We start from the raw sequence: 14691 nt of genomic DNA, 5'->3' as shown, positions 1-14691 counted from the left end.
GCAAAGCCACTTATAAATTCCAATCTCAGCTCTAATTACACTGTCAGACAACCTCTGAACACTCAATCTCCTCTCCACCAAGTAGTCTGTAGGCAGCTGTGCACACTGAAGGCAACCAGACGCAGTGGGAAAGATCCTTTTTTTGTATAAGCATTTCTCCTGCTATGATTGAGAAAGGATGCATGTTTGTTCTCATGTGCCCCCTGCATGATTATCCTGGGAAAAGATCTGGCAGGGACTTGCTAGGTGGTAATAAAAACTGTTGCACCACAGGAATGAGAGACAAGAGTACAACTTACGGGTGCAGGGCATAGAGGCAGCATCATTGTCGGCTCTGAAAAAGCCTCGGTCGCAGGTACATGAGGTGGCTCCTTCCCAGACAGAGTAGCTGTGGGGTGGGCACTTGGCACAGGTGGCATCCGTGGAGAGAGCCTTGTAATATCCAATTTTACAAGCTGCAGGGAAGAAGGAAAAACAAACAAATATAAACCGCTGCAAATACAGCAAAGCAAAAATGCAAAGCCACCTCCTTGATTCAGAAGAAGGGAGACATTCTGGGTAATCATTAGCGATCATGTGGCTTGAAATGCAGGTAATGCAAGCAAAACCATTCATTGATTATAGTCACTCCTTAAGGGCCATTAATATTCCTGGTCAGGTGACAGCAAGTCCAAGGGAAGACATTTTCTTAAACCTGGCAGAATGAAGTAAAAGCACAGCTAGTTCACTAAATGCCTTTCTACGTGCCGGGTACCCTTTATACACATTTACGCTGCTTAATTCTTACAGCAACCCTTTCCGGCAGGCATTATCTTCACCTCAGAAGTGAGGAATTTCAACTTTGAGCAGTTAATTGCGGGCACAAGACCATACATCTGCTAAGTGTCAGCACCCAGCTTTGACCCCAAGGGTTCTGCCCTCAAAGCCTGTATGCTTAGTCACATGCTATGGAATTTCAGAGCGTAGCCTTTAGCCAGCCAGTGGGAAGCATATCCAAGTGATAACAAAAAAACTGCTTGGTGATTATTTCCTACTGACAGCTACAGAAAGAACCAAATCGAAAGATCAACAAAGGCAACCAAGTAAAAAAGACGAGTTTGTAAGGCATGGGTCTCCGTTTCAGGGTGAAATAATAAAAGCTGTCAATTGTAGATTTTGGAATATAGTATGCTAAGTTTTTTTTTTTGATCAATGAATATTTTGTGTCTATTTTTGAGTTAATAAAACCCTCCTGTTTTTCCCTTTCTATTTTTCTAGCACCCTTCCCCCACAATGCACGCACCTCCCAAGAGGCTGGTGTAGAGAACACGGGCTATGTAGTTTTTTATACACCTGACATGCTTTCCATGACTTCATCTTCATAAACATTATACTGACACTGCCATCATACTGACACTAAGGACTGCTTTTACTAGTGTGGAAAAACTCACTAATTCTGTGAAAACTCATAATAAAAAATAATGACTGGGGTCTTGCTCCTCACTTTTTTTTCTTCCCCTACGGCCTTCACGATCACCTCTCAAATCTGTCTCAACCCCAGATAAAAACTGACCAACACCTGATCACCTCTGAAATGTGTCTCAACCCCAAATAAAAACTGACCAACACCACCAGCATTAAACCCACAAAGACAAGGCCATTAAGAATGAAGTTATTTCATAGCACCAGAGGTTCAAAGAAAATGTGCCAGTGACCCCAGTCTTCCCAGGATGATTCACTCTCGTTTCTTTTCATTCATCATGTCTTTGGGATGTGTCTATACTATCAGAAACAGCAGCGAGGAGAAGAGCCCATCAGACATTTTCCATCAGCCTGGCAGCCAAAATAGACCAACTATGCTAGCAACGCAGCAGATCTTATTCACACGAGTACTAGAAAGAGATCCACGAAGCTGCCCGATTCTCTGTGGAGACAGGGCCATCAAGGCATTGTTGCTACTCATCCATCAAGCATCTGTATGGCTTTCAGTTGAAGTCTGTTCCACCCACTTGCATATCCTGTCGGCATTTTCTTAATCATACTCTTGTAATGGCAAGCGGAAAGGGAATTTAGCAGGAGCTCAGAAAGGTACACAGTTACTTCACTCTAACTGAAGTTGTTTATGGAATTTCCTTTAACAAGCCAAAACTTTATGACATGTGGAGAACCGACAATAAAAGTGCTGGGAGATCAATCTCTCCCTTATTTGCTTTAGTCTTTCACTGGACCGGAGCATCTTAGAAAAACAAGTTGTTCCAATGACTGAGATTTATGTGTCTCCAGTTTATACACATTGCATAATTAGATAAGGTTCAACTTGCAAGGTGCTTTTTTGGTCATGCTTAGGATGGCCCTAGGGTTTTGATTAAAATCAGAAACCCTGACTTTGGCAGGAAGAAGGACTGGGGGTCAAGCCCGGCTTTCCCACATCAAACACAATGAGTCTCTGAAGAGGAACACAAACCCACTGGGTCCCACCTGTCACTCAGTCAGTTGCAGTCGACAAAAGCAACTCGTGGCAACTCGACCTCGAAGAAAGCAAAAAATGTTTTCATTTTTTTTCCACATCAGAATGTTTGCAGAAAACTGACTGATTTACATGTACCCCTCAATTTCATCAAGCATCAAAATCAAAACTCACAGTGGGAGCGGAAGATCAACAAGGACGAAAAACTGTCCACCGACTGATCATCACAAAGTGAAAATCACATATTTGAAAAGCTATTCTGATAAGACTACTTCCAGTTAAAACATTAAACTCATTGTTCACAAAAGTCAAAATGGAAAACGTTTCCTTTCCAAATTCATTAAATTTCTTACAGTGCAAAAACTTGGTATATATATTACATGAATTTAAGAAAAAGTGCATTTGCAAGTTTATATTTTTTTCTGTTTTTCCTCAAAGCTGGTATTAATATGTCATCAGGAATAAATATATGTGAATTCATTTGGGAAATACAGTTTTATACCAATTTAGAAAATTGAAGGCTGCTGTTCTTTAAACACCCTATTTTTATTCTCTTTTTCTTTTGCTTTTATAAGCACAGGCAGAAAATACAAAATTGTCATTGTGCTATTCTCGGCAGCCCTTGCTACCCTTAACACATTCTTTTGTCTTCAACCACATTAAGACCATGTTATTAATATTTCAGGATTCTTAGAAAGGTTCTCTCAAAATACAGTAGTGGCTTTTCACACACATAGCCATTTTGCTGCCTACATTTAAAATGACCTAGTAAATTGATGGTTTAGTACATTTCTTTGCTCTATGTGGTGCATAGCCTTCCAGCACTTGGTGCATAAATGTGTAAATACATTCTGCATTTATTCACTACTTACTAGCATCTTAAAACTTTCACTATCTCTTTCATTCTAAATAAACCCCCTGTGAAAGATGTACCTGGTGTAACAAGCATTGACTGTTATTATTTCTCATCCTTCTATTTAAGGTGAGAACTGCTACACCATATTTCTGAATACTAATGACTTTGTGAGCAAGAAACAACTTTCTCCTGTCCTATTTCCACTGAAGGTTCACTAGTTAATGAACCATTTGAATGGGCATCTTACTTGATCTTCTAGATATGCCATGGAGAAAAGATCAGTTCACATGTGTGGTGCAAACTTTACATTCAATTCCTTTACCTTTGCTTTAATTAGTTCTTTCTGCTGACCTTAAATTTTAAAAAGATGGAGAAGGATAAGAAGGAGAAGGAGGAAGAGGAGGAGGAGGAAAAAGAAGAACCAACTCTTTCCTTTCATTGGCTCACCCACTACCATAACAACACTGAATTTTAAAGTAGTCTTGGTAATGTAGTATCTTTGGGATTTTTGGTGCATTGATGTGTGTAAATGACAGTATAATGCCCAATTTAACGAGCTAATTATACCTACTATTTGAAACATTTTCATGTGGCTATGACATTTTTCTGCTTTCTAAGAAATACAGAAAAATTGATAGTATCTGATTGTCTTTACAGTTCATTTTAAAACTAATTTAGTGCCTAAGAGTAGCTAATAATGGCAATTGGGAAAATAAATATCAAGTGTTCACAGAGTATTTATTGTTTTTATGCTCATTAGTCCATTTAATTGACACAATAATTCTGTGAGCTTGAGGCATTATCAGTGTTCCCATTTTGCAGATGCAGAAACAGGGTTTTCAGTAACTTGTCCAAGGTCAGATAGTTAAGTGGTAAAGTCAAGCATCTAACTCCAGTGAAAACTTATGTTTTTCTGAAAATTTTTATGTGAATCAGGTTAAGCTACCTAGAGTTAGGTCTGACCTTCAGCAAAAATATGACTTGGTTATAATGGAGGGGTGAGGATCTGGGGGTGGTCTTAACGTCTCTTTGTGCCCCCAGCCCAACCCCTTGCTGCCTTCATCAGCCACGAAAGCAGCCACACTTTGCTCTCTGTGACCCACTTTCCAGTTCAAGGCCCTCCAGAGCTGCACTGTCCATTAACATAACTGCTCACCCCATGTGGTTACTGAGCACTTGAAATCTGGCTGGTCAATGAAGACTGGCTGTGAGTATAAAATATACACCAGATACCAAACACTTAGTATCCCAGAAGTAAAACATCATTAACAATTTTTATATTGATTGGATGTTGAAAGCAATGTTTTGTCTGCATGCAGAAAATAAAAAAAGAGAAAAAGAAAAAATAGAAAAAAAAAGTAATGTTTTGAATGTAGACTCAAATTATTAAATTTAATTTCACCTTTAAAATTTATTTTGCAATGTGGCTACTAAAACACTTAAAATTATCTATGTGGCTTGCATTATATCTTTATCAGACAATGCTAGAGAATAGGGCCTTGTGTGTGTGCTCCTGCGTGCACACACACACACTTTTGCAAACACAGAGCACTGAAAGTGAAGGAGGATGTATCACAATCAACCAAGGACCTATTTTCAAAACTTACCCTGAATCTACTTAGAAGAATCTGGTTCACTTCTTGAAGTACTGCTCTCAGCCAGCTAGCTAATTTTGAAAACTTAATTTGGGCTAAAGTACTAACAAATGGACATTAATGGGGGGTTAAAAATTACCTTTCCAGGTAACAAATTTGCATCGTAATATAGAGTTGCCTGAAGGTCTGGAAATTCTGATGTTGATTCTCTAAGGAGAATCTTAACCATTTATGCAAACTGGTCCCCATAAAATATTTGACAAAGAGAGGCGTCTAGGTCTCTCCAACCCTATCTTGTGGGCATGATATTAGGCACACATGACCAAAAAGCTTCCAGGGGGAACTCTCCCTTCTCTGTACTGGATACATAGTATATCCAGTATGCTTAGGAATCTATGTTAGAAATATCAAAGTCACTTAGTGGCCATTATTAAATTAGTTCTTTGATAAATTTTTCACTTGTTGTTAGATGATTTATTATGTTAATAATGTAAGATAAAAATGATGGGAAAGAAACAATATCTGTCAAAGATTACAGCTTTTGAAGTTTTTGTAAAAATATGCAAACACCAGCCATCTTTGGGGAAGTTGTGAACATTGACCAATAGATTCCCCATAGTACAGATGGGAATATTAAGGCACAGAGGTTAAAGATTTGCCCAAGGCAGGGTTGATTTTCTAACACAGACAATAATGGCTTAAACTAATATGCTACAGACCTCTTCTCTTTCTTTTCAAACAGACAGGGTGAAGATGGACAATTGAGACTGTTATTGGGCCCATCTGACTCTCCTCTATTCATGAACAGTTAAATGCTGGAAAACCCATATTGTCCAAATCACCTGCATTCTACAACTGGTTTGACTGCTATCTATAGAGAATAGTTAAAAATTAGATTTTTGAAGGGACCTTAAAAATCGTCTTATCCAGGGACGGGCAAATATTTCTGTAAAGAGCCAAAGGCCAAGAGGAAAACCAAGGATATGATGAAGGTACTTTGTAGACAATGCCTTAATCTTCTGCCTGTGAAGGTACTTCATCATATTTGTTATTATATATGTAACAAGACAGAAAACAAATTTTCACAGTTTTTTTAGTGATGATAGAATTCAAAATATAATAGTAAACCATTAAGTACTTTTTTGCAGTATAGATTTATTTTATTTTTATTTTTATTTTTTGAGGCACAGTCTTGCTCTGTTACCCAGGCTGGAGTGCAGTGGTGTGATCTCAGCTCACCACAACCTCTGCCTCCTGGGTTCAAGCAGTTCTCCTGCCTCAGCCTCCCAAGTAGCTGGGACTACAGGTGTGTGCCATGCCCAGCTAATTTTTGTATTTTTAGTAGAGACAGAGTGTCTACTAAAATGTTGGCCAGGCTGGTCTTGAACTCCTGACCTTCTGATCCACCTGCTTCGGCCTCCCAAAGTGCTTGGATTACAGGCATGAGCCACCGTGGCAGGCCTGCAGTATAGATTTATTAATGAGGAGAATGGAATTCTTTGTTGGAGAGAGAACATTTCACTTAATTTGATTTCAAAAAAATGTTCATTATTACCAAATCAATTCCAAATGTCATCTATTAAAAAATATTCTTAGCTCTCGGATCATACAAAAACTGGTGGCAGGCCAGATATGGCCCAGGGGTCATACTTTGCCAACCGGTGATCTTGCTGGACATGTTCATTTTTGAGATGAATAACTTGTCCACGGGTCCTTTTTGGAGCACACCACGATTGAGTCTTTACTTTATGGTTCCTCTGCAGTACCTCCCTCACTTTGGAATGACAAAGGGTAATAAACTGCATGCTTTTGCCATTGCTGCAAATGAGTAAACTTTCCATCAACCATCTTACTGGAAAAGCTGATTTTACTCAGCACCATTATAAGTAAAACTACTTTTCAATTGATCTCCTCCTTCTTCCTCCTCCTCCTCCTCCTCCTCCTTCTTCTTCCTTTCTTCTTCTCCTTCTCCTTCTTCTTCTTCAATTGATTTTCTTCTCCTTCTCCTTCTCCTTCTTCTTTCTTCTTCTGAGATACAGTCTCACTCTGTTGCCCAGGCTAGAAACTCTGGCATGATCTTGGCTCACTGCAAACTCTGCCTCCTGGGTTCAAGCGATTCTCCTGGAGGATTACAGGCACCCGCCACCACGCCTGGCTAAATTTTGTATTTTAGTAGAGATGGGGTTTCACTGTGTTAGTCAGGATGGTCTCAAACTCCTGACCTCAAATGATCCACTCACCTTGGCCTCCCAAAGTGCTTGGGATTACTGGCATGAGCCACCATACCCAGCAATTTTCTTTTCTTTCCTTTTTTTTTCATTAAATGGTGTAGCCTGATTTGGGAGCTATTTCTATACCATTTTGGGGGCAATTTCTTATAGTCAGTGCAAATTTCTGCAATTACACATTATCATTAATTTTACATTTACATTGTTTTATGGTTTTTCTTTCCTCAGGATCCTGAGCTTAAACTGTTTTCATCTATGAAATAAAAGAATAATACTATTTTTTTTTTATTTCTGAGCCACTAAGTTCATGAAACAACTACAATAGTAATTGAAATGCTTTGTGTTGATGACTGATGTAGACAAATAATGCCTTCTTAATCTTCTGCCTGTGAAGATGGGTTTACTCCCAACCCCAGTCTGAGATAAAGACAGAGACAACAGAAAGTGTTCAAGAGCTTTGAAAGATGTAACTGGTCTCTCACATGTGGCCTAAGCTCTAGTTTGGGACATTAGTTAAATAAGAAAAGCTTTTAAACTGGAGATAACCTGAATCCAAATTCAGCAAGAATGCCAAACTTCTCATTTCAGTAGCTTCTAATCTCAGAAGATCAGTAGTTTCTAATCTTCCTTCTCAGAGTCTAACATGTGTCAGAATGACCAACAAAGGACTTGTTAAAAGACCAATTGCTGTCCCCGACTCCTAGTTTATGATTGGTGAGCCCGGAGAATTTGCATATCTTAAATACTCCAAGGCAAAACGTGTTTCTGGACCCCATGGCAACATTGCTGGTACAGGGCCACATTTTTTTTTTTTTTTTTTTGACAGAGTTTCACTCTGTCGCCCAGGCTGGAGTGCAATGGCAAGATCTCGACTCACCGCAACCTCCGCCTCCCGGGTTCAAGAGATTCTCCTGCCTCAGCTTCCTGAGTAGCTGGGACTACAGGCTGGCGCCACCACGCCAAGCTAATTTTTTGTATTTTTAGCAGAGACAGGGTTTCACCATGTTAGCCAGGATGGTCTCGATCTCCTTTCTGACCTCGTGATCCTCCTACCTCGGCCTCCCAAAGTGCTGGGATTGCAGGAGTGAGCCACGGCGCCCGGCCCCAGGGACACATTTTGAGAACCACTGTCTAACTGTAAATAGACCCGTCTTTAAGTAAAAACTTAAAAATGCAGCTCATCTCAAATAGGTTCAAACCATCTCATCCTTTCTCTAATACCCAAATGCTAAAGGGATAAATTATTATCAGGAGAAGAATAATTGGTTTTGGAATTCGTTTTGGAGTTGGGAAGAGGTATGTCAGAAATCTGACGTGTTTGAAGCCAGGCATGGTGGCTCACACCTGTAATCCCAGCACTTTGAAAGGCCTAGGTGGACTGATTACCTGAGGTCAGGAGCTTGAGAGGAGCCTGGCTAACATGATGAAACCCTGTCTCTACTGAAAAATACAAAAATTAGCTGGGCGGCGTGGTGCACACCTGTAATTCCACTGACTTTGGATGCTGAGGCAGGAGAATCACTTGAACCTGGGAGGCTGAGGTTGCAGTGAGCCAAGATCATGCCACTGCACTCCAGCCTGGGCAACAGAGAGAGATTCCATCTCAGAAAAAAAGAAATCTGACATGTCTGAAATATAAAATTTAAATTATTTCTCAAACCAATATCATTGTGCCCTGTAATGCCCCCCAAATTATGGGACAGAGCCTGAAGTGAAATATCCTTGTAGAAATGGATTACTGCCAAAGAAAAAGTAAAAGAGATGAAGCTCACACACAGGACTCTGTTATGCTAAAGGTTACAATATGAAATTCAAAGGAAACTTACCAAACTAATACTGTCTCAAGAAAGTAGTTATCCTCTGACATCAATATTATGAAATGATCATTGCTGTTTTTTGATACTGTGTTTCACAACTATTAAATGACACAGTTAATTCTTACTTATTTGATTTCAAGTATTTTTTTATTTGATACTCTTCTTCTGTTTTCTGGATAGTAAAATCAGTATAGTACAGCCTGATCACTGTTAAAAATTACTAAATAATTAAACTTAGCTATTTCAAGATTTTTTTTGTGCATTCTGAGGAGACTAAAAGACATTGCATCACTAGAAATTCAAGTTTATCCCATTCATGCAAAGTTTTACTTTCTCTAGTAAACATCTGAAAATTCAGAAAAGACGTTTTGCAGGCTCTGACCTAATGCTGGTCTTTAGTAGCCTCAGAATTTTTTTTTTTTTTTTTTTTTTTTTATAGCACAATTGTGACATTTGGATAGCAAGCCTCAGAATATTATTTTAAGATGGCTTTGGGGAGAGAGTAGAGATGTAAAGGTTGAATTAAAATTGAAATATTTAATTTTGGTCACCTTAATCAAGTTTATAAAGGAATATACCAGACATCCATTTAGAAAGGTTAAAATATTTAGGACAGAGATGTTTCACAGTCAACAACAGCAAGAATGTAAGTAAAGGATGACAAAGGAAAAAATAAACTACAAACAAATCAATGGTTGTTTTCTGTCTGACATTCATACTCACTGTCTGGTGGTCTCTTTTTGCACTGAGGAATAATTGATAGCAAGGGCAGTGGGAGACATAAAGGGAAAGGCCTGAATTTGGTTTTTAGCTTTGCCCCTTATTAGCTGTGTGCACTTGAACAAACTATTTAACTACTCTGAACTTCAATTTTTTCATCTGTAGGGCTGAAACAATGATGCGATAGTACACAGGAGGATAAAAGACACTGTGTGCTGTATATTAGCTACTCACTAAGAGTAACTCATTATTCCTATTGCACGGAGTATGGCTGCAAGAGAGGAAGATGGGCGTGACCAAGGCATTTTCAGAAAACTTCAAGTTTTCTGTTTTGTTTTTAAATAACACTGAATATAATTTCTAGAACACTATAGGATAACTTCTCCATTGTTGTTTTTATCTCTTCTGTTATTAACATGAGGTAGAAAACCCAAGATTGAAGCCTAACTCAGCATCCGCAGTTTATTTAGTAACTAGACAAGATTGGCAGTAGGTAAAAGTTTATTTTTTATTTAGACAATTTAAACACATTCATAAAGTTAAATAAATTATTGTATCAGCTTTGGAGGTTTCTTCTTTCAGCCATTAGTTTATAATTCAGATCATCTCCTCTAGCGAGGCACAGTTCTATCCTATTTTCTATGTTCCATCTCTTTCCATTTTTCTCCTCTTACCTTGGAGCTAGTGTTCAGAAAAACAGACAATGAAAAAAAAGTGACAGAAAAAAAACTATGCTGAAAATTAATTTGCTCTTTCAAGAATAGAATGCAGTATAAGCCCATATATAGGTGAGTAATTCTAAAATGTCAGATGAAGATGGTTTGCACAAAAGATTCAATAAATCTAGAAAAACTTTACATGAGGCCTGCTAAATCTAAAGGAACTCTATAAAAAACATTGAACAAAAACAAAAAGAATGCAATGGGGGAGATAACTTATTATTATAAAGCAAGCTTATTATTTACTTCTCCTCAGAGAAGTAAATTAATCAGTAGATTCAGCACGTTTATAAGACCTAATTCCACTGTCATAAACTCTACTTGAAAGCAGCCCTGCTTATATATAAAGGTAATGGGAATAAAGATTGCTAGCTCCAATCTCTGGTTGATAATGCTGGAGTCTCTTTCATCAGGGCTTCATACAAAAGCAATGAGGCCACCAAATTTCCATGGAAGTAACTCGTAAGATAAGTGATATGCTTCTGTATTTTTGGAAAAAACCATAATGCATTCTTTTTTAAAGCGCAGACATTGCTACCAGGTTTGATAAAATACTCTTGGAGGCCAGGCATGGTGGCTCACACCTGTAATCCTTGCATTTTGGGAGGCCAAGGAGGGCGGATCACGAGGTCAGGAGATTGAGACCATCTTGGCCAATAAGGTGAAACCCTGTCTCTAATAAAAAATAATACAAAAATTAGCTGGGCATGATGATGCGTGCCTGTAATCCCAGCTATTTGGAAGGCTGAGGCAGGAGAACCACTTGAACCAGGGAGTCAGAAGTTGCTGTGAGCCGAGATCGCACTACTGCACTCCAGCCTGGTGACAGACTGAGACTACAGCGCACACACAAAAAAAGTATTCTTAGAGAAACTTTTACTTAGTTTGATCATCGCCATTTTCCCTGTTAAAGTGAACTAAAAATGGTCTCAGAATGACTCTGTACTTCTATATTTGAGTCCTTGTGAAGGAACTGTAACCTAAGAGGTAGACAAAATTGACAATCTAATTTAGAAGTAAGCGCCTATAGCAATCACTGAGTCTTGGCCAATCCCAGCAGCCACGCTTCAACCTCTCATACACTGCTGATTGTCCAAACTGTGTTCAAACAAGGCAAAGGCCAATCCAGCTGCTTCTGTACCTCACTTCCGATTTCTGTACATCAATTCCCTGTTTTTGTCTATAAATCTTCTACCACATCTCTCCGCTGGAGTCTATCTGAATCTGCTGTGATTCTGGGGCTGCCAATTCACAGATCATTCATTGCTCAATAAAGCTTTAAATTTAATTTGGCTGAAGTTTTTCTTTTTTTAATTTCTTTTCTCTCTCTCTCTTTTTTTTTTTTAAATAAAGATGGGGTTTCACTATGTTGGCCAGGATGGTCTCAATCTCCTGACCTTGTGATCCACCCACCTCAGCCTCCCAAAGTGCTGGGATTCAGGATGGTCTCAATCTCCCGACCTTGTGATCTGCCCCCCTTGGCCTCTCAAAGTGCTGGGATTACAAACGTGAGCTACTGTGCCCTGCAGTTTTACTTTTAACATCCCTAAGGTGGAAACTAATATGAATTTGTGATTAATCACAATAGAGCACTGTTAGAAACAAACAAATACATTATTTCAATTTGATAAGAGATGACAATTTAAAAATAGAAGGCAGTATAGCAACCTATCGTCACATTAATTTCTTTTTAAACATTATGTCATTTCCTTAAAGATCCCTTATTCCTACTCTAACCTTTGCTGTAATTCTTCCACTTAGAGCACTGAAAATTTGCTATCTGAAAAAAAAATTATGAATTTCAATATTGCCTTAAACAGCTCAGGGAAACAAACTAATACCTAGGGCTCTATAAATTTTTGAGGTTAAAAAATATTAATTTGATTTTCAATAAATTAATTCTGTTGAAGATATAAATTCAAGTAGATTAAGCAGAACTTGATTGAATGACTCCAGAATCATATTTTTAAGTCACAAAAGCCAAGTAAATTTGTTTACCTGATATGTTGAAATTTATATTAGGAACAGAAACAAATGGATGCTAAAAATTAAAATGACCACCATGTAAGAAAAAAATTAAGAAAATCAAATATTTTAGATGAGCTAAATGCAGAAAGTATGTAATCATGTTTTTTAAGAAAACGAATCCCTGCCTTTAATTTGAATTAAAATTACTAAAAATATCTGGAAATACTTTTGAAAGATTTAAATAAGTGCTGCCATATAAACTATCAGTCCTCACCACAGCTAGCACATCAATCACAGCCATGAAATGCAAATCAGGAGACACTAACACCTAACCTGATTGCCTAGGACATTTCACAAAGGATCAAGCTTTTTGATGAGTTGCTATTGTCTTCTTCACCCTTTGATATTTGGGGTACATGGAGATGAGTGGCTCATTATATATCCACTGATTACAGATAACAGGTCAGAGCACTGAATAAAGGAAGCAGCTGTTCTTTTCTTCTTCCTCTCCTCACGCTAGCCCATCTGAATTTAATACATGGGTCTATGCAGATTAGCGTCATTATGTAGAAATTTAATCCATCATTAGGTATGTGCATTTATTCATTCATTGGGCCATTTATGTTTTAGCAAACATTTATTAAACCTTTACATAATCATAGTAATGGCAATAATGAGAGCAACTATTTATTGAGCACATACTAACAGCTAAAAGGCTGGGAATGTGAGGCTGTTCCCTTCAGGAAGGAAGCAGACCACTGCTCCCTCTCACTTCTTAAGGAGTGCTCTCTGGCAGAATTGCTTTGAGAATTTTCTGGGATCTCACCCATGCACCTAACCCAGGCTGTCTGCTTGCAGAGGGAATGGAGGAGAAAAACCACCTGAAAGAAAAGGTGCCCCCTGAGTATCACCTGGAGAAAAAGAGTTTAACGAGGAAGGTGGTTTCACTCAGAAGAAGCAAAAATAACAGTGAGGCCAGCCTGGAGCAAATCACTGCGGTGGATACAGTGGGTCTCACCCAAGCTAATTTAGACAAAAATCTGCTTTTGAGGGAGAGCACAGTCCGATAGGACACGTAAGCGACTCTGTCGTTGACTTTATGTATATCCTATACTTGCTCAGTTCCTCTATTTATTTAAAAGTAAAGGCTGTACAGAGGCCTGGGAATGAAATATGTTCTGAAGCCAGGGCCAGACCAAGAGAAACACATGTTAAATAATTATTTGATTAACTCTGGCAGCGTTGCTAGTCATTGTCATCCAAATGACTTTACAGCCTGAGTTGTCAGGAATCATGATTTATGCAGCTGAAATGACTGGAGTAATAAGTGCTCAGTGTGCCTCTTTTTTTTTTTTTTTTTGTTATGTTGATGGGGCTTGAGGATCACACACACAAAAAGCACAAGAACCTTTAAAAGACTGAATTCCCTAATGCTACAGTCATTAGCAATGCATTACGATTCTCTGCTGAGGTTTTTCATCATGGCTCCTCTGATGGGCTACTTCTAAAAATAGGTGTACATATTAAATATTTTCGGAAAGTTTTTGAGCACACAAGATTTTTAAAAAGTGATTTATATTTGACAGATGTGATCAGGTTAATATCTATTTTTGGTATTGCATGTAATGGACTAATGATTTTATAGGACTTTCTGCCAGCATTTAATATCATACATGTTTGACTCTTTCTCAACATTGCATATGTCTGAGGAGCACAAAATAAAAATTCTCAAGGAGCTCCCTGAAGAGACCTAGTCTAGACTAAGTGAAATTTACGGAGAATTTGCACTGTCTGCCTTTGGTGCGGTACAGGGAAGTCCCAGGGCTGGTAGCAAAGATGAGAGGCTCAAGCGCTTTGGGATAACAGACGATGGGTCTTGCTCTTATACAAAATAATGTGGGCAAAAACCCACCCTTTCCCACTGACTCAGTTAAACTCCTGTAAGCTGAGGGGTGTGAAAATCTCCTTAATGCATTTCAAACTCTTCAGCTTGATGGGTCAATGTCCCAAGAAATTGGTTTGAATTGGTAGCAGAAATACACAGGTGTGGGCAGGGCGCAGTGGCTCACTCCTGTAATCCCAACACTTTGGGAGGCCGTGGTGGGAGACTCACCTGAGGCTGAGTTTGAGACCAGCCTGGCCAACATGGCGAAACCCTGTCTCTACCACAAATACAAAAATTAGCTGGGTGTGGTGGCACGCGCCTGTAGTCCCAGCTACTTGGGAGGCTGAGGCAGGAGAATTGCTTTAACCCGGGAGGCGGAAGTTGCAGTGAGCCGAGATTGCGCCACTGCACTCCAGCCTGGTGCCTGGTGACAAAGCAAGACTGTCTCAAAAAAAAA

General features: G+C 38.9%; 1 protein-coding gene across 2 annotated transcripts in view; it reads right to left on the bottom strand.

Moving 5' to 3' along the window:
- EPHA4 (EPH receptor A4) overlaps positions 1-14691 on the bottom strand; it is a 153427-nt gene that overhangs the window by 80591 nt on the left and 58145 nt on the right. For both annotated transcript variants that reach the window (XM_012446303.2, XM_012446304.2), the window contains exon 4: positions 300-455. In XM_012446303.2, the coding sequence (XP_012301726.2) occupies positions 300-455 (156 nt within the window). The remainder of the gene's footprint in view (positions 1-299; positions 456-14691) is intronic.

The sequence above is a fragment of the Aotus nancymaae genome, unplaced genomic scaffold, assembly GCF_030222135.1.
Source record: "Aotus nancymaae isolate 86718 unplaced genomic scaffold, 86718_ANA_hifiasm-v0.15.2.pri h1tg000008l, whole genome shotgun sequence".
NCBI classification, from domain to species: Eukaryota; Metazoa; Chordata; class Mammalia; order Primates; family Aotidae; genus Aotus; species Aotus nancymaae.
This window is presented reverse-complemented; position numbering and strand designations above follow the sequence as displayed.